The sequence below is a fragment of the Ovis canadensis genome, chromosome 5 (assembly GCF_042477335.2).
Source record: "Ovis canadensis isolate MfBH-ARS-UI-01 breed Bighorn chromosome 5, ARS-UI_OviCan_v2, whole genome shotgun sequence".
Taxonomy (NCBI): domain Eukaryota; kingdom Metazoa; phylum Chordata; class Mammalia; order Artiodactyla; family Bovidae; genus Ovis; species Ovis canadensis.
In genome coordinates, this window is record NC_091249.1 from 16,790,875 (window position 1) to 16,811,656 (window position 20,782).

The 20,782-nt window shown below is 52.0% G+C and overlaps 1 protein-coding gene across 1 annotated transcript in view; it reads left to right on the forward strand.

Moving 5' to 3' along the window:
* Nucleotides 1-20,330, forward strand: part of ADAMTS2 (ADAM metallopeptidase with thrombospondin type 1 motif 2) — a 261,083-nt gene extending 240,753 nt beyond the window's left edge. Inside the window, exons 17-22 of the mRNA XM_069590438.1 lie at nucleotides 2,470-2,629; nucleotides 4,428-4,560; nucleotides 5,483-5,690; nucleotides 8,351-8,480; nucleotides 11,718-11,807; nucleotides 17,527-20,330. Coding sequence (XP_069446539.1) covers nucleotides 2,470-2,629; nucleotides 4,428-4,560; nucleotides 5,483-5,690; nucleotides 8,351-8,480; nucleotides 11,718-11,807; nucleotides 17,527-17,984 — 1,179 coding nt within the window. The 3' untranslated portion in view covers nucleotides 17,985-20,330. The remainder of the gene's footprint in view (nucleotides 1-2,469; nucleotides 2,630-4,427; nucleotides 4,561-5,482; nucleotides 5,691-8,350; nucleotides 8,481-11,717; nucleotides 11,808-17,526) is intronic.
* The last annotated feature ends 452 nt before the right edge of the window (nucleotides 20,331-20,782 follow it).

Genomic DNA, 20,782 nt, shown 5'->3' on the forward strand with positions numbered 1-20,782 from the left:
CATGTCCCACTGTCTGTGGTCTGTGAAATGTGTGATAGCCTCAGGTCTAAACAACAATGTGCATACCTCAATTAAAAATAAGCAAAAAGTCAACTACAATGATGACATCAAAGACCGCTTGGTCAGAGATCACCTGAGTAAAAGTAGTAATGACTGTTCTGCTGAAAGAGCCATGTCCTGCTGAGACTTCCTTTTGGTTTCAGGTTCAGAGGATGCACTGGCGAAATAACCCCCCTGGGCTTCCCTGGTGGCTCAGACTATAAAGAATCTGCCTGCAATGCAGGAGACCTGGGTTTGATTCCTGGGTTGGGAAGATCCCCTGGAGGAGGGCATGGCAGCCCACTCCAGTATTCTTGCCTGGAGATGCCCATGGACAGAGGAGCCTGGTGGGCTACTGTCCATGGAGTCACAGAGAGTCGGACACACCTGAACAGCAAACACACAGCACACTTAGTAAGCAAGAAATAAGGAAGTTTATTACATTAGTAGTAAGTTACAGTATGAGGACAAGTAACATAGTAAGAAATTATTATATATACATCGCCTCAAGAAATATATATATATTTGATATATAATTATATATTATATAATAGAATTATAATAAATAGTATACTATATTATAGTATATATTATTATATTAAATATATAATTATATAATATATATAAATATAATATTAAATTATATACTAATAAATATATAATATAATATGATATATTTTATATATTTATATTTATAATAATTATTATACTATAATAATTATCTTCATATAATAATTATATAGTATATAATATAATTATTATATCATATATTCTATATATAATATAATATAATATATAAATGTAAAATATTTTATAAATATATAAAACAAAATATATAAATATATAGAATATATTATATAAAATATATAAATATAAAATATTTTATAAATATAAATTTTATAAATATATAAATTTATAAAATTTATAAACTATATTATATATTATATACAATCACATAATATACATTAAATATTATAATATTTAATTAATTCAATTACTATATAATATAATTGCATTTTTATATTATATAATGTAAATTATATATTATAATATTTTAATAATATATACCATAATGTTAATATAATATATAAATATATATATTTTTTATATATATCACTAACTTGGGAGCCATTCAGATCTAATCTGGAGTTCCCAGTACATGGTCTAGCAAGATGCAAATGTATGCATCCATGCTCAAGCTATGCTGGGCAGTCCCTGGAACAGCAGTCTGGACCCCCAGCTGAGAGGTTCTGGGCAGTTTGTCCCCCTAGGCCTCCCATCCCTTCTCTCACTATTGAGACTTCAGAACCCTGTGCAAAGCAGTCCTCCGTTTATTTCAAGCCGCAAGTGCCTTCTGTGTGGAGATGCAGCTCTGGCTATTATGTAAAGCCTTGTCTGCCTATTCCTAAGTCTCAGAATGTCAGCAGATCCCTGGGAGAGGGCAGATTCCCAAGGCCCAGGAAGCTTTGTGACTTACTCCCTTTCTGGTGACTTTCTCCCTTCCTTACCTGCGGGATCCCAAGATGTTTTGCCATTTCTGCTAGTCAGCAGCTTGGCATGTAACTCCTTTCAGGGTCTCTGTTTAGTCAGTAGCTTTCGAAGCCTTAACAAGACTGCTTCCATTAACTTGTCCGACAATAATGAAAACATCTGAAAGACTGTGGGAGTTACCGGAATGTGACCCAGAACGACACAAAGTGGCCAAATGCTGTGACGCATGGCGCCTGTAGACTTGCCGCAGGTGGGGCTGCCATAAACCTTTAAGGTGTTAAAACACAGCGTCTGTGCAGCACAGTAAACCGAAGCGCCGCGAAGCGAGGTCTGCCTGCGCTCTCGGCGGAGCAGGCAAAGTGTGAGCGCCTGACGCGCATGCTCCCAGTGGAGCGGAGCCAGGCATGGCTCTGCTGCTTATTTCAGCCCCTACTGTAAACAGCGTCTTTTCACACTCTATTTACTGCCATGATCTTTGCAGTTTTCTGCTTTTGGAGGATAATCTCACTGTGTCAAATGTCCCCAGTTGTGGTTGTGAAGTGTGTCTGGTGTCCCTCCGCATGGAGGCTGTGGGTTTGCCCCGTGGAGCGACAAGAACGCATGTGTTACTGAGCTTTGTCCGGGCACAAGTGCCTGGGTGCTGGCTGTGAATCAACAGTGTGTACTGATCGAGGTGTCTAAACAGAAACACACAGAGAATACGCTTATGCATAGACTGTTGATGAAATGTCACGACCAGAGTTTCGCTGGCCCAGACCCTGTGTTCCCCTGTGAGCAGTGGTTCAGTACTGGCTGGTTCAGTGTTTGCTGGGACTTTCTAGAACCTGACTACCGGGAATAATGAGACTTGGCCAGGCGTGTTCCTCGGGCTGACCTTCCTAGCAGTCTCTGGAGGAGAGAGGTGGGGGGCGGGCATACTCACCCCTGTCTCCCGGGCAGGTCATCCCGGAGGGGGACGCCCGCATCTCGCTGACCTACAAGTACATGGTCCATGAGGACTCGCTCAATGTGGACGACAACAACGTCCTGGAGGACGACTCTGTGGGCTACGAGTGGGCCCTGAAGAAGTGGTCGCCCTGCTCCAAGCCCTGCGGTGGAGGTGAGGGGCCTTCTCAGAGCTGGGGCCCCAGAGGAGAGGGGGATGAGCAGGAAGGGTCTCCTGGGTGAGGCGCTTCCTTCAGCCCATGGTCTCTGCTGACTGCCTGGAGTGAGGGTTGGGCCAGCTATGAGAACACTGGACCCGAGCAGTGACCTTTGCCCAGGTAACAAGGGCCTAGCCCCGCCAGGGAGGTGGCAGAGGGTGGACAGGAAGGGCAGGTGCTCAGGGCCGCTGGCCAAAGGCAGCAGGGGGCATGTGTGGGGTTGCGTGACATCCGCACCCACCTGCATCATCATGGAAGGAGGTCTGGCCTGACAGGAGGTCACTGTGAGGGTGGTTTGGATAGATCACTGTGACATCGGGAGGCAGGCTGCAGGGAAGACCTGGGCCATGCTGGAGACCAGTGGAGAGGCCTCCTCTGCAGGTCCCTCCTGAGTTCATTCAGAAAGGCCTTTCCTTTCTGGGGCAGGGCTGGGTGCAAGGAGGTCCCACTGGCCTTGGACCTCAAACTTGGGTACGATGTAACAGATAGGAAGATACGATCTGCCCAGTGTGTTCACTGTTCCTTGGGGACTGGGGGAGATGAGAAGCAGGAGAAGATACCAGCCTGCAGAAGCAGCTGCCCAGGACAGACCACCTTCAAAACCACGCAGGACCATGCAGGGTCCCATACCAAGACGAGACAGGGAGTTCTCCCAGTGCTGCTGCCTAAGTGGGTGGCACCCAGCCGTCCCCTGAGCCGCCCAGCCCTGGATTTTATCAGTGAGTCCTGTTGAGCCTCCCTCCTGCATTTCTCTTGGACTCATCTGCTGTTACTGTCTTCCCAGTCCTGGCGGCATCCTCACTACCTGACTGGCCCCCACTTTAAACTATTAAAGGGGCAGATTAGACCATACCCTTTCCTGATGTCTTAGTTATCAGCAGATCCTTCTGCTCTTGATAAAAAACAAAATTCTCCTCATGGCCTCCAAGGTCCAAGTAACTCTCTGACGTCTCCCTCTGTCCCACTGGCACTCCCAGCCCTCGCTCCCTTGGTCCTGTCCATGCTGGCCTTAGCTCGTTTTCTGGACATGCTGTGCTTCTGCCTCGGGGCCTTTGCACAGGCCATCTCCTCCCTGGGGAGCCTCCTTCACTGCTTTCCATGAAACCAGAGCAGTGGTATCCTGTATTTCCTGGGGCACCCCCAGATGCCCAGTCTAACTCAGGCTGCCCTGTCATATTCTCTCATGTCTAGCGCACTAGGCTGAGATTTTGAGACTTATCCCAGTTGACATTTTGGGCTCTGTAGTCGTCTGTTTTGGAGGTTGTCCTGTGATTATAGAATGCTGAGCAGTATTCCCAGCCTCTATCTGTTCAATGCTGGTGGCATCTCCTTTCCAATTGTGACAACTAAGTGTCCCAGACATTGCCAGATGTCCCCAGGGACAAAATCTCCACCAGCTGAGAACTGCTGTACTAGACTGGCTGAAGGAGCCTTGCAGGCTGTGTTCCATGTTTAGTGAGGTTCTCAGTGCATATTAATCCAAGGTATAATAAGTGACTAAATGCTGGGAGAGGGGATAGAACCTTCCCTCCTGCCCCAGGAAGCCACCCAGGAGGCTGCTCTCCCTGGCCTGGCACCCTCACTTGGCCTGCGGTGCTGGGCGGGCACCAGGCTGGACTTGTCCAAACCTGCCCCACCCTCGCCCCATTAGCAGGACAGGGAGAACAGGGCTGAAGTGGCCTGAGGAGCCGCCCCTCCACACCTGCGGGAGGGCCCATGCTGTCCCATTGAGCCCCCTCAAGCTCTCATCTTCAGGGTCCCAATTCACCAAGTATGGCTGCCGCCGGAGGCTGGACCACAAGATGGTGCACCGAGGCTTCTGTGACTCCGTCTCAAAGCCCAAAGCCATCCGCCGGACCTGCAACCCACAGGAGTGCTCCCAGCCTGTGTGAGTGCCGGGCCTCTCTGCCCTCCAGCCCCACTAGAGGAGGGGGGAAGCGTCCTGGGGCTCCTGTGGACAGTGGTGCAGGATCTGGTTTCTGGGCAGCTCTGGGCCTCACAGGCCCTGAGACATTTCAGAGTCTTCTCACTCAACATGTTCTGTGGAGTCTAAGGTGTTTCAGGCTGTGCAGTGGCCTCCTCCTTCAGACTAGCTAGAAGAAAACAGTAATGCACATCTTTGTGACCCCATGGACTGTAGCCCACCAAGTTCCTCTGTCCGTGGGATTCTCCAGGCAAGAATACTGGAGTGCATTGCCATTCCCTTCTCCAGGGGATCTTCCCAACCCAGGGATTGAACCCTGCATCTCCTGCACTGGCAGGCAGATTCTTAACCATCAGGGCTACCTGGGATGCTAGAAATGACAAGTACTAATGCTCAGATGGGGAAACTGAGGCTCTTTCCAAACTGGGGTGTCGGGCTTGCTTCTGGCCCTGTGGTAGATGTTTCCCTCACAGTTCATCCCAGGGGCTGCAGCCTTGACCCTCCAGACCCGGAATTTGATGGGGCTGCATTTCTGGGCCCAGTTTCCTTTTGCAGGGCCCCGAGCAGGGGAGATGGTGGGTAGATAGGCAGGTGGGGGCCCTTTGAGGACAGGTGCTGAGGGCGTGTATGCTGCTGCCCAGAAGGGTTGGTGAGGTCAGAGGGCAGAGTCAGGAGGCCAAGAAAGGACAAAAGCCACCCCCAAACCAGGGTCTCCCAGCAGTGGGCATGCTTGGGGTTCATGGTCTGCAGGGCCTCAGGCAGGGGTACAGCTGGCCTCCAGGGCACCTTCCTGACACAGGGAAGATGCGCCTGGAGAAACAGGCTGCCTTGCCCCAGTCCACCGGGGTTTCTCCAGGGGCTGACCGAGTGCTGTGTGCCCTGGCAGGTGGGTCACGGGCGAGTGGGAGCCGTGTAGTCGGAGCTGTGGGCGGACAGGCATGCAGGCTCGCTCCGTGCGCTGTGTCCAGCCGCTGCACAACAACACCACCCGCTCCGTGCACACCAAGCACTGCAATGACGCTCGACCCGAGGGCCGCCGGGCCTGCAACCGTGAGCTGTGCCCTGGTCGGTGGCGGGCCGGATCCTGGTCCCAGGTGAGCAGTTCCCCGGCCCTGTGCCCTCAGCCCCGAAACCAAGCTTGGGTGGGACCGAGGTGGCCGGGGTGATCCGCCTTGGCCTGGATGCCGTTCTTGCCCTAGGCCACTTCCTGTAGGTCTCAGGGCACCCACGCTTCCTTGGCTACTGTCCTGTGTGAAACTCGGAGGAATGTGTATCTTTACTCTGCAGGGCAGAGGCTCCCATGTGCTATGGGAGACTGGAACCCCAGAAGACTAGGGGCAGCCTGGGCTCCAAGATGCAAAAGGAGGCCTGGGCTTTTGTCTCTGGGGGCAGAGCTGTGGCTAAAAGGCCAATCAGACTTGCAAGAGGGGACGTGAGCAAAGGAGGGCTTAGATCTGGCTGAAAAAATAGTGAGGATAGTCTCAGGGGCTGGAGGAGCGTTCTGGCGGCCAGGCTGAGCTGATGGGAGCGCTGACATCTAGCCCACACGCCTGGTGGGTCAGGGGTTGCCAAGACCAGCTTTGGGCTCAAAGATTCCCACGGAAGTTGCTATGGTCATGGTTATGCTTTATTACAATGAAAGTTCTGTTGTTGTTCAGTCGCTTAGTCGTGTCCAACTCTTTGCAACCCCATGGACACACCAGGCTTCCTTGTCCATCACCAACTCCTGGAGCTTGCTCAAACTCATGTCCATTGAGTCAGTGATGCCATCCAACCAGCTCGTCCTCTGTCTTCCCCTTCTCCTCCTGCCTTCAATCTTTCCCAACATCAAGGTCTTTTCTAATGAGTCGGCTCTTTGCCCCAGATGGCCAAAGTATTAGAACTTCAGTGTCAGTCCTTCTAACGAATCTTCAGGGTTGATTTCCTTTAGGATTGACTGATTTTATCTCCTTGCAGTCCAAGGGACTCTCAAGAGTCTTCTCCAACACCACAGTTCAAAAGCATCAATTCTTCACCACTCAGCTTTGCTTATAGTCCAACTCTCACATCCATACATGACTACTGGAGAAACCATAGCCTTGAATAGGATCTTTGTCGGCAAAGTAATGTCTCTTCTTTTTAATACAATGTCTAGGTTGATCATAGTTTTTCTTCCAAGCAGCAAGCATCTTTTCATGGTTGCAGTCATCATCTGCAGTAACTTTGGAGTCCAAGAAAATAAAGTCTGTCACTGTTCCATTATATCCCCATCTATTTGCCAAGAAGTGGTAGGACCAGAGGCCATGATCTTCGTTTTTTGAATGTTGAATTTTAAGCCAGCTTTTCCACTCTCCTCTTTCACTTTCATCAAGAGGCTCTTGAGTTCCTCTCTGCTTTCTGACATAAGGGTGGTATCATCTGCATATCTGAGGTTATTGATATTTCTCCTGGAAATCTTGATTCAGCTTTTGTTTCATCTAGCCTGGCATTTCACATGATGTATTCTGAATATAAGTTAAATAAGCAGAGTGACAATATACAGCCTTGGTGTACTCCTTTCCTAGTTAGAAACCAGTCTCTTGTTCCATGTTTGATTCTAACTGTTGCTTTTTGACCTGCATACAGGTTCCTCAGGAGGCAGGTGAGATGGCCTGGTATTCTCGTCTCTTTAAGAATTTTCCACAGATTGTTGTGATCCACACAGTCAAAGGCTGTAGCACAGTCGATAGAACAGTAGTAGATGTTTTTCTGGAACGCTCTTTCTTTTTCTATGATCCAACAGATGTTGGCAATTTGATCTCAGGTTCCTCTGCCTTTTCTAAATCCAACTTCAGCATCTGGGAGTTGAATCAGTACAGAGTAGAATCAGCAGAGGGAAAAGCACTTGGGTGAAGTCTGGAGGAAACTGGGCACAAGCATCCAGGTGTCCAGGTGTCCAGGATTCTCACTGGGGATCCTTCATGGGAGCACAGGGTGCCTGCATGGCTGACATCCACTACTGAAGCCCTGGACCCCAGAAGGAGAGCAGATGCTCACCACACATTATATTCTTGGTGTAAGCCAACCAAACAAGTTGGTACAGCCTGGTTCAGGACCTCAGGCACACAGGTATGCTTTTAGCAGATAGACCATTCCATGAACTTGGTTTGGAGTTAACCAAGGGCCAGTTCTGAAAACAGGCCTTTCTTGGGACTGGGAAGTTTCAAGCAACCCAGTCTGCTGAGTCAGCCCTTTCTCACACAGGGGGCAAGAACTTGAGAATCCTCCTTTGGCTCAGCTGGGTTGAGCTGTGAGCAGAGCCAGGAGTCTGGGCATGATGGCTTCTTCCGGCCCTTCCCAGTGTGGCTATGCCAAGGGGGCCAGAGACTGGAGGGGACCGTGAGGGTGCTGGTGGCACAGAGCTCTGTGTCCGGGGGAGGGAGCGTCCTCTGCCAATGCCTCCTGCACGCAGGCAGAGCTTTCTTGGTGATCCGCAGTGCACAGCCGTTCCTCCAGGCCTCAACTCCTCTAGATGGGGAAGGGAAGCACTCGTTGAGAGTCCAGAAGTGCTGGGCTCTATCCGGCCCTGCATATTTGTTCTCTCCAATTCACCTGAGAGCCCGAGAGCCTGAGGCAGCTGCCAGAGGCTAGGGCAAGGCCGGGCAGACCTCTAGCTCACACTCTCCCCTCTGTCCCTCTCCACCTCCCAAGTGTCGTGGGGTCACCCACTTGGAGAGCCCTTGCAGACCTAGCCTAGCGTGGGAGGTGGGCCCTGACTGGTTCTCTCTGTCTGCAGTGCTCAGTAACCTGTGGGAACGGCACCCAGGAACGGCCAGTGCTCTGCCGAACTGCGGACGACAGCTTCGGGGTCTGCCGGGAGGAGCGGCCTGAGACAGCAAGGATCTGCAGGCTCGGCCCCTGTCCCCGTAAGCCCTGCATGCAGCAGGTCCGGGGAGGAGGGTAGCCAGGCAAAGGCAGCTCTTCCCACAACTGGCCAAAGAGAGCAGCTGTGAACTTGGAGGAGAAGCCAAGGCCACCCAGGCCTGGTCTGGGACCTTTCCCTGGCAGGGGATGAAAGGAACTGGCATTCGCCATGCTCATCTCCAGGCCAGGCCCTAGTGGAGAACGGCAGGGACTCAGCCCATCCCTGCCTTCCTGGCACTCCCTTTTGGTCTGGGAGGGAAACCAGATTCATGGTGACTGCACATCAGGGCTCAGCCCGTTCCTGTCTGAGTAGGGGGTACCTGTGTGCGTAGGGGGTACTCATGTCGGTAGGGGTACCCATGTGAGTATAGAGGGTACCCAAGTGAGTAGGGGATGCCAGTGTGTGTGGATACCTGTGAGAGTAGGGGTACCCATGTGAGTAGGGTGTATCCATAGGAGTAGGGGTTACCCATGTGAATAGGGGTACTTGTGTAAGTAGGGGAACCCTTGTGAGTATAGGTGGTACCTGTGTGAGTATGGAGTACCTGTGTGAATAGGGCACCCTTGTGAGTAGGGGATACCCATGTGATAGGGGCTACCTGTGTGAATAGGGTTACCTGGGTGAGTGAGTAGGGGGTATCTGTGTGAGTAAGGGTACCTGTGTGAGTATAGGGGGTGCCTGTGTGAATAGGGAGTAGGAGATACCCATGTGATAGGGGCTACCTGTGTGAATAGGGTTACCTGTGTGAATGAGTAGGGGGTATCTGTGTGAGTAGGGTCCCCTGTGTGAGTAGGGTCACCTGTGTGAGTAGGGTTACCTGTGTGAGTAGGGGGCACCTGTGTGAGTAGGGGGCACCTGTGTGAGTAGGGTTACCTGTGTGAGTAGGGGTGTCTGTGTGAGGAGGGTTACCTGTGTGAGTAGGGTTACCTGTGTGAGGAGGGTTACCTGTGTGAGTAGGGGTGTCTGTGTGAGGAGGGTTACCTGTGTGAGTAGGGGTATCTGTGTGAGGAGGGTTACCTGTGTGAGTAGGGTTACCTGTGTGAGTAGGGGTACCTGTGTGAGTAGGGGGTATCTGTGTGAGGAGGGTTACCTGTGTGAGTAGGGTGACCTGTGTGAGTAGGGTGACCTGTGTGAGTAGGGGGTATCTGTGTGAGGAGGGTTACCTGTGTGAGTAGGGGTGTCTGTGTGAGAAGGGTTACCTGTGTGAGTAGGGGTACCTGTGTGAGTAGGGGCACCTGTGTGAGTAGGGGGTATCTGTGTGAGGAGGGTTACCTATGTGAGTAGGGGTACCTGTGTGAGTAGGGGTACCTGTGTGAGTAGGGGGTATCTGTGTGAGGAGGGTTACCTGTGTGAGTAGGGGTACCTGTGTGAGTAGGGGATATCTGTGTGAGTAGGGGCACCTGTGTGAGTAGGGGGTATCTGTGTGAGGAGGGTTACCTGTGTGAGTAGGGTCACCTGTGTGAGTAGGGGGTATCTGTGTGAGTAGGGGTACCTGTGTGAGTAGGGTTACCTGTGTGAGTAGGGTTACCTGTGTGAGTAGGGGTGTCTGTGTGAGGAGGGTTACCTGTGTGAGTAGGGGTACCTGTGTGAGAAGGGGATATCTGTGTGAGTAGGGTCACCTGTGTGAGTAGGGTTACCTGTGTGAGTAGGGTTACCTGTGTGAGTAGGGGTGTCTGTGTGAGGAGGGTTACCTGTGTGAGTAGGGGTACCTGTGTGAGAAGGGGATATCTGTGTGAGTAGGGTCACCTGTGTGAGTAGGGGGTATCTGTGTGAGTAGGGGTACCTGTGTGAGTAGGGTCACCTGTGTGAGTAGGGGGTATCTGTGTGAGTAGGGGTGTCTGTGTGAGTAGGGTCACCTGTGTGAGTAGGGGGTATCTGTGTGAGTAGGGGTGTCTGTGTGAGGAGGGTTACCTGTGTGAGTAGGGTCACCTGTGTGAGGAGGGTTACCTGTGTGAGTAGGGTCACCTGTGTGAGTAGGGGTGTCTGTGTGAGGAGGGTCACCTGTGTGAGTAGGGGTGTCTGTGTGAGGAGGGTCACCTGTGTGAGTAGGGGTGTCTGTGTGAGGAGGGTTACCTGTGTGAGTAGGGTCACCTGTGTGAGTAGGGGGTATCTGTGTGAGTAGGGTTACCTGTGTGAGTAGGGGTACCTGTGTGAGTAGGGTCACCTGTGTGAGTAGGGGGTATCTGTGTGAGTAGGGGTACCTGTGTGAGTAGGGTTACCTGTGTGAGTAGGGGTACCTGTGTGAGTAGGGGTGTCTGTGTGAGTAGGGTCACCTGTGTGAGTAGGGGGTATCTGTGTGAGGAGGGTTACCTGTGTGAGTAGGGGGTATCTGTGTGAGAAGGGGTGTCTGTGTGAGTAGGGGTACCTGTGTGAGTAGGGGCACCTGTGTGAGTAGGGTCACCTGTGTGAGTAGGGGTATCTGTGTGAGGAGGGTTACCTGTGTGAGTAGGGGGTGTCTGTGTGAGGAGGGTTACCTGTGTGAGTAGGGTTACCTGTGTGAGGAGGGTTACCTGTGTGAGTAGGGTCACCTGTGTGAGTAGGGGTGTCTGTGTGAGGAGGGTCACCTGTGTGAGTAGGGGTGTCTGTGTGAGGAGGGTCACCTGTGTGAGTAGGGGTGTCTGTGTGAGGAGGGTTACCTGTGTGAGTCGGGTCACTTGTGTGAGTAGGGGTGTCTGTGTGAGTAGGGGTACCTGTGTGAGGAGGGGTGTCTGTGTGAGGAGGGTTACCTGTGTGAGGAGGGTCACCTGTGTGAGGAGGGGTATCTGTGTGAGTAGGGGCACCTGTGTGAGGAGGGGTACCTGTGTGAGTGCAGAGGGTACCTAACGCCCTGAGAGGAGAACAGCCAGAACACTGCGCTGGGTGCCTTGCCAAGGGCTGCACACACACCAGCTCTTCCTGGACAGCTCATGGCATAGGCCCAGTCAGGGTCCCTGCTACAGACCGGGGGGCTCAGGCGGTCAGGTGCGCCCCAGCCGAGGGGAGTGTAGAGCCAGGGTCTCTCGTTCCCAGCACTTCTCAAGATAAGGAGGTGCTGGTGGGGCCTGTTGGGGAGCGACCCTGTGTAGCTGAGGCCCCAGATGCTCGGTGTAGGAGAGGCAGGAGTCGGGCCTGGAGGGTGACTGGGGCCCATCTGTCCCTGGGACACCAGAGTCCACAGAGCCCTCCTGTCTGGGGTGGGTGGACTGGAGGCCCAGACCCGGTACCCTAGCAGCCACAGGTGCCTGTCTTTTTCCTCTAGGAAACACCTCTGACCCCTCCAAGAAGAGCTACGTGGTCCAGTGGCTATCCCGACCGGACCCCAACTCGCCAGTCCAGGAGACCTCGTCAAGTAACCGGCCCGTTTATAACTCTGTCTCTGCCCTCCAGTGCATGCCCTGCGCCTTGTGGAGCTTGCCGTGGGCGCCCCTCCTCTCTGTCTATGGAAAACTCCCCTGACTCTTCCTAAGCTCTGTTGGTGGAATCTGTTTCTCCGGGCATCTGTGCTCGGCTGTCTCCTTTGGAGCCACCTGGCCGGGAGTGCCAGTCCTGCAGAGGCACGGCCCGGGGCACTGGCCTCTTGTGGGGGTGCCAGGACCTGGTGGTGATGGCTTTTAAAGGGGCAAAGATCTGTCGTGGTGCTGGAGGGGCCAGAGGCCCAAGTGTGAATGTGGCTACTTTGTGACCGCCTCACAGGGCCACAGCCCTCCAGGCTGGAGCTGCAGGTTGGAAGTTGAGGGGGCGCCCACCTGCCCCCTTTCAAACGCCGCCTCCCAGCGAGGGAGCCCAGAGGGGTCTCGGGGGTGCAGTTGTGCGTCACCAGCCTGGCGCCCGGCCCGTGTCCAGCAGTGTGCCAGGGGCTCCCTAGCCTCCTCTGCTGCTGCTGCCGCTGCTGACCCTGTGCTCAGTGTGTCCTCCTGATTCGTGTGACCGTGGCCTGCTTCCTGTGGCCGTCGCGTCCAGCTCACACAACCCTTGGCCCCCTTACCCAGCCCCTCTTGGGGTTCAGGTCAAGCGGAAGAGGCAGGGAATGTGTCCCTGCGGTGGGACATCAGGACACGCCGCCACTTCCATTCTCTGTCCATTTGCTCCAATGGCCTTTCTCATCGTGTGCACATCGCCCCATGCACAGGGGCGAGAAAGTGAGAGTTCAAGGCTGTCTCACGTGGATGTGGCCGCCTACCCGTGTGAACAACTACAGAATTACCTCAATTTTTATTGCTTTTTTGCTTAGATAAAACTATGTAGAAGATGCCTTAAAGTTGAAAGGTAACAGAATTGGCTGCTAGCTCCAGCTTCAGAGGGGAGACATGACCCAGGCAGGAGGCAGGCAGTGCAACCTAGAGGCAGGCGGCCGGCTCACCCACCTTTGGCCAAGGATAAGACTTCTCAGTTCAGGAGGCCTGGCTGAGTCCAGGAGTCCAGGAGGCCCAGGCCTGTGCAGGGCCCCAGGCGCGGGATCACCTTTGGCGCTGACTGTTGGAGCCCTGAGCACGCTGCCGCTGGCACTACCTTACACCAGAGGGCGACTGGCCTGGCCCTTGGTGTGACCAGTGCAGCAGTCCAGCCGGCCACTCCCCTCCTGCCCCAGCCCTGTCCCCTCTTCATAGCATCCCCGCTGGACAGCGTCCAGCTCTCCCTTGGCACTAGTTACTGTTATGTAAATACGCGGTGTAACACATACTAATTCTCACGACTGTTAACTTCCAACTTTGACTTAGGCGATGCGAGTGACACGCGTGACTCTGGGAAGGTGCAATAACAGTCCTGGGCGTTGTGCTCTCTGTCTATATGCACTTTGGTTCATCAGGGATATTTTATTAGTGTTTTGTATGTATCTAATGACGTGTTATATAGGTTCCATTGTCGTTGCTTTTCTGGTTTTTTTATGAGACAACGTTAGTGTGTGCCAAAGTGACTGTGAAAATGATCTTTTACTCTTACTAACCGTGGAAAGACTTCCTGTCATGCATCCCACAAATAAACTCAATAAAAGTTCAGTGAAACTGGATGCTTGGGTCTGGCACACTGCTGCCTCCTTCTTTTCACCTCTGTGGCCGACGGCGCTGTAGAGCTGCAGGTGCCTTTCTGGGACATCAGCTCCTCAGTTTCTGATTCCAGTGACTTTCCCGTCCCCCTTCCCCTGCTCAGCATAGATGCTGAGGGCCCCTCCACCGCCCGAGGCCTAGGCCCCCTCCCCAGGCATTTTTCAAAATATGACAGCAGCCGATGGAGACACCCCACCATGATTTTTGAACCTTTAGTGCTAACAGGCACCTTGCAGGGACACCTCGGTTCTCTCCTTGTAGATAAGGCCTCATAGTTGGGAACAGGGCCCATCTTTGGGATCTGAGCCTGTGGAATGGGAATATGTGTTTAGTAGCAGAGATAACGTCCAGGTCACTGTGCCCTGAGCCACCATCAGGCCACTGCCCTGGCTCCTGGCACAACTCAGGGGCTAGGCCAGCCTCCGGAGAGCCTAGGCTGGAGAAGGACAAGGCAGCTGTAGCTCTGAGCTCCTGGCCTGCAGCAGTCACACAGGTGTGTGCCCAGCCATGCCTACCTTGTCTCCCACGGCCTGCCCTCAGGGTCCACAGGGCCTGTGTGTCCACTCCCCTTGCTGACAAGGACCACGCAGCATGTCAAGGTCTAACGTGGGACCTCCTAATCGGGGCATCTGTCCTTCCCTTTCCCATGAAGGGGTCCTGTTCCAGGGCGGAGGGAGTTCATGGGAAATGATGGCCACCCAGCACTGTGGAGACAGGCGTCAGGGCACCGGGTGCCAGGTAGCAGCCTTTGGGTGGGTGTCACAGTAACCATGACTGAGCTCAGCCTGCTCAGAGCTCTGATCATTGAAAGACTCCCAGCTCAAGAGACAGGAGACCAAGAGACAACTGTGTCTGATGAGCTGTGTCCACTAAGTCTCCTTGCCCAGACAGGTCAGGAGAAATCCCTGCTGAGGGCACCCTGTCTAGAGTTACAGGCAGGCCACCAGCAGGACTGCTCCGATAAAATCCCGTTTACAAAACCAGGTGGAGGGACCAACTCGCCAACATGTGTGGTTGGCAGACCCCTACCCTAGACTGACGTGACACTGGCTTCTCAGGATCCCCGCCTGGCGGGAGACAAGTGACGGAGATGCTTAATGCCAGTCCTGATATTGTGTGAAGGAGGCGGCTCAGGTGACGGGAGAGGGCGTCTCCGGGGCAGGGGTGCCCAGTCCCAGCAGCACGGCCAGGCCTGCCCCATCCTTGTTGAGATCTAGGCCTCTTGCCTCCCTGCCCCAGCTGATGGCCAGTGCCTGGGGGAGATGCCACACCTAGTGTTACCAAAGCCCCCTGTGTCTCCTGGGGGCTGTAGGCATGGTTTTCACGTGCCTACCTCAGTGGCTGCCAGCGAGGTAAAAGGGCCAGGAGGGAGGAAGCAGAGGCTCTGAGTATGCTCCACCCAGCTTCAAACAGCACTATTCTGATTTCATCTGTCTCAGATCTTGAATATTTAATGTAAAATTTTATCCAAGGTTTTAAAACCCTGAAAGTCACATTTCAGGATCATTTTAGTTTGATTTCTGGAATTGACCCTCTGTGCAAGACCATCTGCCTTTCCCCTCCACATGTTGGCCTGTTTCTCCATCTCAGGGTTAGGAAGACCTGTGCTTTTCCTAAACAGCCCATCTGTCCCTAGCTTTTCATGTCATCAGCCCTTGCCCAGTCATGTTTCCTCATTTCAGCCACTTAGAAGCTCAGCGCCAAGGTTGGGGCCCTCTCTGATGATATATGCCCCTGTATGTTCTTGCCTGTAGCACCGCTATTCTAATATCCACGAATTCCTTGTTTGGAACTTACTCAGTTACTAGCATCTGTCTTACTCACATGGAACACTTCCATATTCTTTGATTCTCTGATCTAGGCTCTGGGATAAAGGGACACCCGGATACAGCTTTGGGCTCTGCCCTTTGTAGCTTTCAGGATGATGAAACTGTCAGGCATTAGTTACCTTACCTGACAGCAAACGTGGACTTGGTAGCTGGGATGAGGTGCTGGGAAGGGGTGACCCGCGGCACCACTAGACCACACACTGCGGGATGCTGCCTCCCAGGGAGGCCAGGCAGTGCTCGACCAAGGAGGACGTGTGTCAGCTGAGCCTCAAGGATGAGGAAGAAGAGAGATATAGTATGTGCAAAGGGCCTGCAGCCACAGGGAGAACCCTGCAGAGCAAGGCAAGCAAGGCCTGAGAGCTTGGAGAGGTGGAGGAGGCATGTCCTCATCCTGAAACAAGGGAGATGCATTCCAGGAGCTTCAGTCTGCACTGTGATGTGTTCATATATCCAGCTGACCGGACAGGGGGTCCCCGGGGTCTGGCTTGTGTGCATGAAGGACCATTCTCTGAGACGGATGATGCCAGTGGAGGCCATGGACTTGGGCTGGACGCGTGGAGTCTACTTTTGATGCCACAGAAATTGAGGGGTATCTAGTAGGCAGTTGTATCCAAGAGCCTGAAGCTCCAAAAGTTTGAGGCTGGTGTCCAAGTAAGTGGGTTACCAGCTTGTAAAGTGAAATTATAAGCTGCAGCAATGGCCAGCAGAGGGAAGATGTCAGAACCACGGGCTTTCACATGGGAGAGGGCCTGCCTGTCTGTTATTACAGGCTATCTCAATGAGTTAGCATAGCTTTACATGCAGATGTGGAACACACCGTGCGTTAGTGCAAAGAGTAACTATGTTGGGTGTGGTTCCCACCAGTGGCTGTCCCTCCCCTCCTTCCTACCTTCCCATCTCCCCTCTTTGCTGGCTTTCAGTAGGAGATGTCACCTGCCCTAAGGAGACTGAGGGGATAGGAGGGCACAGCAGATGGGAAAAGTCTGAAATGCCCATTATGAAGAGTAGAGGGTGGCTGAGCAGGGAACACAGTTGGAGAGTGGGGCCCATTGAGGTCAGTGATTAGGAATTTATGATGGATCAAATATCCCGTTACATGGTTTATTCTTCTATGTTGAATGAACTTTTGTAAATCATCTCAATAACACCTAATTTATGTGTGGAATTAGGTGTTAGTGGAAAGGGAAGTGGGTAGAAATTTGGGAAGAAGACAGAGGCTGAGAACAAGACGAGAGGAGTGGGTCTTATTAATATCGCTGCAGACAGGGTTGGAGCTAGGCTGAGAAGGAGACAGCCATGAGGAAAGAGGAGGCGAGAGAGACAACAGCGGCCTCTGCAGAGGCAGGCTTCTCCATGCACTTGGACCACGGATGAGCAGATCTTGGGTGGGAAAGAAAGCGGCAGATATGCTGGGCTGGGTCTACATGTAAGGCTGGCCTGGCCTGTGTGAAGGCGTCGAGTTCTGGAACACTTTGGAAAGTGACCAGAAGCCCAGTTGTGGCAGAGCCGTGTGGTGGGTGACGCAGTGGCAGGACACAGGGTGTCACATAAGTTGAGGCAGGTGGAAGAAATCCCAGACAAGTCTGGGTGACTTAATTTTTATGTAGGCACTTTCCAGAAGCAAAGCGCATCTGAGGGGTTTGGATGAAGATGGAAACAAGACGTGGAGGAGTATGGCGAGGCCATAACCGAGGCTCTGGGATTTGCTTTTTTGGGCGTTAGCAATTGGTTCTTTTAGGTTTAATTTTGCTATAGTTACAGGTTAAAGATGATTGTAAATAGAGTCAAACTGTGCCACAGAACGTCACTGAGGTTACCACTGGGATCTCACATGTGAAGAGCTGACAAAGCCCAATTCTTTGGGCTTGGAATCACTCCTTAAGAACAGACAGACCTCATTTCTGTCTCCAACTCTGACAGATACTGAAACATCTGGACTCACCTGGGGCCTGCTTGGAAGAGGGGAGCATTGCTCACAGCTAGTGTGACACCACTCCAGGGCGGGGGTCCCCGGACGCCGCCCTGCCCAAGGGCTCCCTCGTCTCTAAACCACACAGAGTTTCTGTGTGAGCTCGCTTGCCTCTGTGCTGTCTCTGGGCTCTTTTAAATGCCTCCTCCAGCAAACTGCTTCCTGTGGGGGAAGAAGGTCCCCCTTATCTGTCCTTTGGTTATTTGTCCCACTTTTCTCTTTCAGAGGGCCGCTGCCAAGGCGACAAGTCAGTGTTCTGTAGGATGGAAGTCTTGTCTCGCTATTGCTCCATCCCAGGCTACAATAAGCTGTGCTGCAAGTCTTGTAAGCTGCACGACAACCTCACTGATGTGGACGACAGGGCAGAGCCACCCTCCGGAAAGCACAATGACATCGAAGAGCTCGTGCCCACCCTTCCAGTGCCCACTCTAGTCATGGAGGTGCAGCCTCCGCCAGGCGTACCCCTGGAGGTGCCTCTCAATACTTCCAGCACCAATGCCACCGAGGACCATCCAGAAACCAACGCTGTGGATGTGCCCTACAAAATCCATGGCCTGGAAGATGAAGTCCAGCCACCCAACCTGATCCCTCGACGACCGAGCCCGTACGAAAAGACCCGAAACCAAAGAATCCAGGAGCTCATTGATGAGATGAGGAAGAGAGAGATGCTCGGAAAGTTCTAATAAAATGGAAAGATAGCATCAATAGCTTTTTTTTTCTTGCTTATAGAGATATTCCATGGCAACTCCTGTGTTGTGGAGAGGAAGTCAGATTTCTGACTCCAAAAGGTTTTGAGGAAACAAAGAAGGAGAATCATGTAAATATATAGGTATATTTACATTATACACACACACACACACACACACACACACACATAGTTGTAAGCATGTGGCAACTAGGTTGGTACCTTTGTTTCCTAGTCCTGGAATGTTCTAAGTCCTCTACTGGGGTTGGGTGTGGGGTAAAGAGGAATATGGAGGCTCTACACCTCCCATCAATGAGGGACAGCAGGAGGGAGAGAAAAAACCTTTGCCCCAAGTTTCTGAGCAGTGATTGCAAATCTTTTCCTTGCAGTGACAACCCCACTGGAGATGCAGGACAGTTCCTACCAATCTCCAGGTTGAGGTTCGAGACCCATGGGGCTCTTAGAAGAAACAGTGATTTATTTACTAAGTGACCAGTCATTAAGATGAATGCAGTGAAGTGGAGGTCATGAATTCCAGCAAACTCCAGTACTGGAGGTGGTGAGGCAGGTGGTGTGGATGAGTGTGGTCACCAGCTGGCACTCCCAGGCGCTCACACCTCTCTTTTCTTCACTAACCTTGGCCTTGCTTGTCACCTCTGGCCAGCCTGGCCTCAGGCCTGAGGCTCCCCAGAGAGACTCTCTGCTTCCTCAAGTCACTGGAAGGATGAGGGAGGCATGCACTCTGCTGGAAAATCCAGGGAGTGGTCAGGGGTTGTTTTTCTATGTGTGAACATGTAGTTTAAACTTCCTGAAATTACAGGACCAAGCACATTAGCTCCTTAGCCGGGCCTAGCCTGACATGTAATTCTTAAGGTTTTCATGTCCAAGAAAATTTTCAAGACTTGGTATTCTCACCAGTCATAGATCTTAGAGAACTCTTTCTTGTTCCATTCCCCATTCTGTGGATGAAAATACTGAGGCTCAAGATAACACCACGATGTTTGCTTTTTGAATTCTGAGGTGCTAAATACCTTTATCTGAACCCGTGTGTGTGTGTGTGTGTGTGTGTCTCTGTGTGTGTCTAAGGGACGGGTTACAGTTCTAGGAAACAGGGAGGGACAGGTGGGATGACGCCCAACCATCACACGGCTGAGGACCAGCCTCACCGTCTCCCCAGCACAGCCCGCCTCCCTCCCTGCTGCCACCACGTTCCACACTTTCTCATACGTGTCCTCTCAGGCGCCTGCTGGCTCCTAAGAACCAAACTGCAGGAAATATTTCTGAATATATATCATTAGCATCACTTCTGTAACAAGATGTAGTGTGAAGCGCTTCTGCAACGCCACCTCTCTGTTAGGAAATAGACCCACGGCTTTCCTCCACTGGCTGAACGCATGGCAACTGGTGCTACTCACAGACTGAAGGGCTGGGCAGTGCTGGCTGGGGTCTGCTCTAGAATGTTGAGGAAGCTCTGGACTAGCTCTAGCCAGAGTATTACTCAGTTTACCTTTCTTGGGAGCCACAGGATGGGAACGCTCCGTTCTCATATCTCAGCAGAGCAGGGCTATGTGTCTTGAGGGCTGGAAGCCTTTGGGGAGACCCCCCAGGTGGGACACTCCCAGGGAGATCTGTCTTTTGCAACAGGAAGAAAGATGCCCTCTGGGAACTATAGACCATGTGGCCGTGGCTCAACATGCCATACTTAATGCCTTGGGCCATATATCCACAGACTTCTCTGGATTAGATGGTCCTCAGAGGTCTCTCTAAGAAGGCAGTGTTCACCTGCTCTGAGACATTGTAAGTTTCCGCTGAGCTTAAGGTGGTTGGACAGCTGGCTTAGCAACAGTCCTGAGCTTCCAGAGAGGCTCCTGCAGCCTGAGGGAGGCAGAGGCAGTCTTTGAGCCAAGGTTTCCTAACACCAGGTTGAGATTCAGAGGTCCTCTTTGTCCACTGCTCTGGAAAGTCAGCTGAGGGGCCCAAGAGTCACTTCATGTTTGTGGGAAGACTCATGCTAGAGTTTTGGGACCTGGCTCTCTCGTCTACGCCTTTTGGAAAACCCATGGAACTTCACGTATAAGCCTTTCATATGTACTTTAAGGTTTTTTGTTTGTTTGTCTGGAGTATACAAATGGTGCTCAATAGCAAAGTCTTTATCCGATGAAGCATTTTGACTATGTACTCCCTGTCTGACAGGCAGCTGTCGCATGGGTTATTCTGGTGCTGAACTCAATCACAGCGTTTTTATCTCTCTGATGACAGCCATCAATACATTTGTTTTCTGTAGAGTAAAATTTGGCTCCTTGATTTTATAACTTATTAAAGTAAAAATGTCTGTGTTTTTGCATATCATGCCTGTGTTTGCTTGTTACCTTGACTACACTTGTCCTCCATTCCCAGAGCAGACAGAAGGACGTGCTGCCCTTGCAAAGCCAAAAGGTCTGGAGGGACCAGTATGCAATAAGCCAAGGTGGGATCCCATGAAGAGCAAGAGGCACCCATTAGGACCGATCCCTCTCCCGGCTCCCCATGGAGTCAGTTCTCCAGGAAACATAACTTAGCCAAAAGCTCCTCAGTCAATCTTTAGTTCAAAGTGGAGATGAAGTATCTCCAGACACTCCCTCCTCCCTGATTACAACCCCTTCTCTCCTATAATTGGGTTTCCAGGAAAAAAAAAAAAACACCACCACCTAGATGTTGAGTCAAATTTTAAATTCAGAAGAACAGCAGTGAACTTTTTAGTGTAAGTATGGGGAACCTCCCTGGTGGCTCAGTGGTAACAAATCTGCCTACCAATGC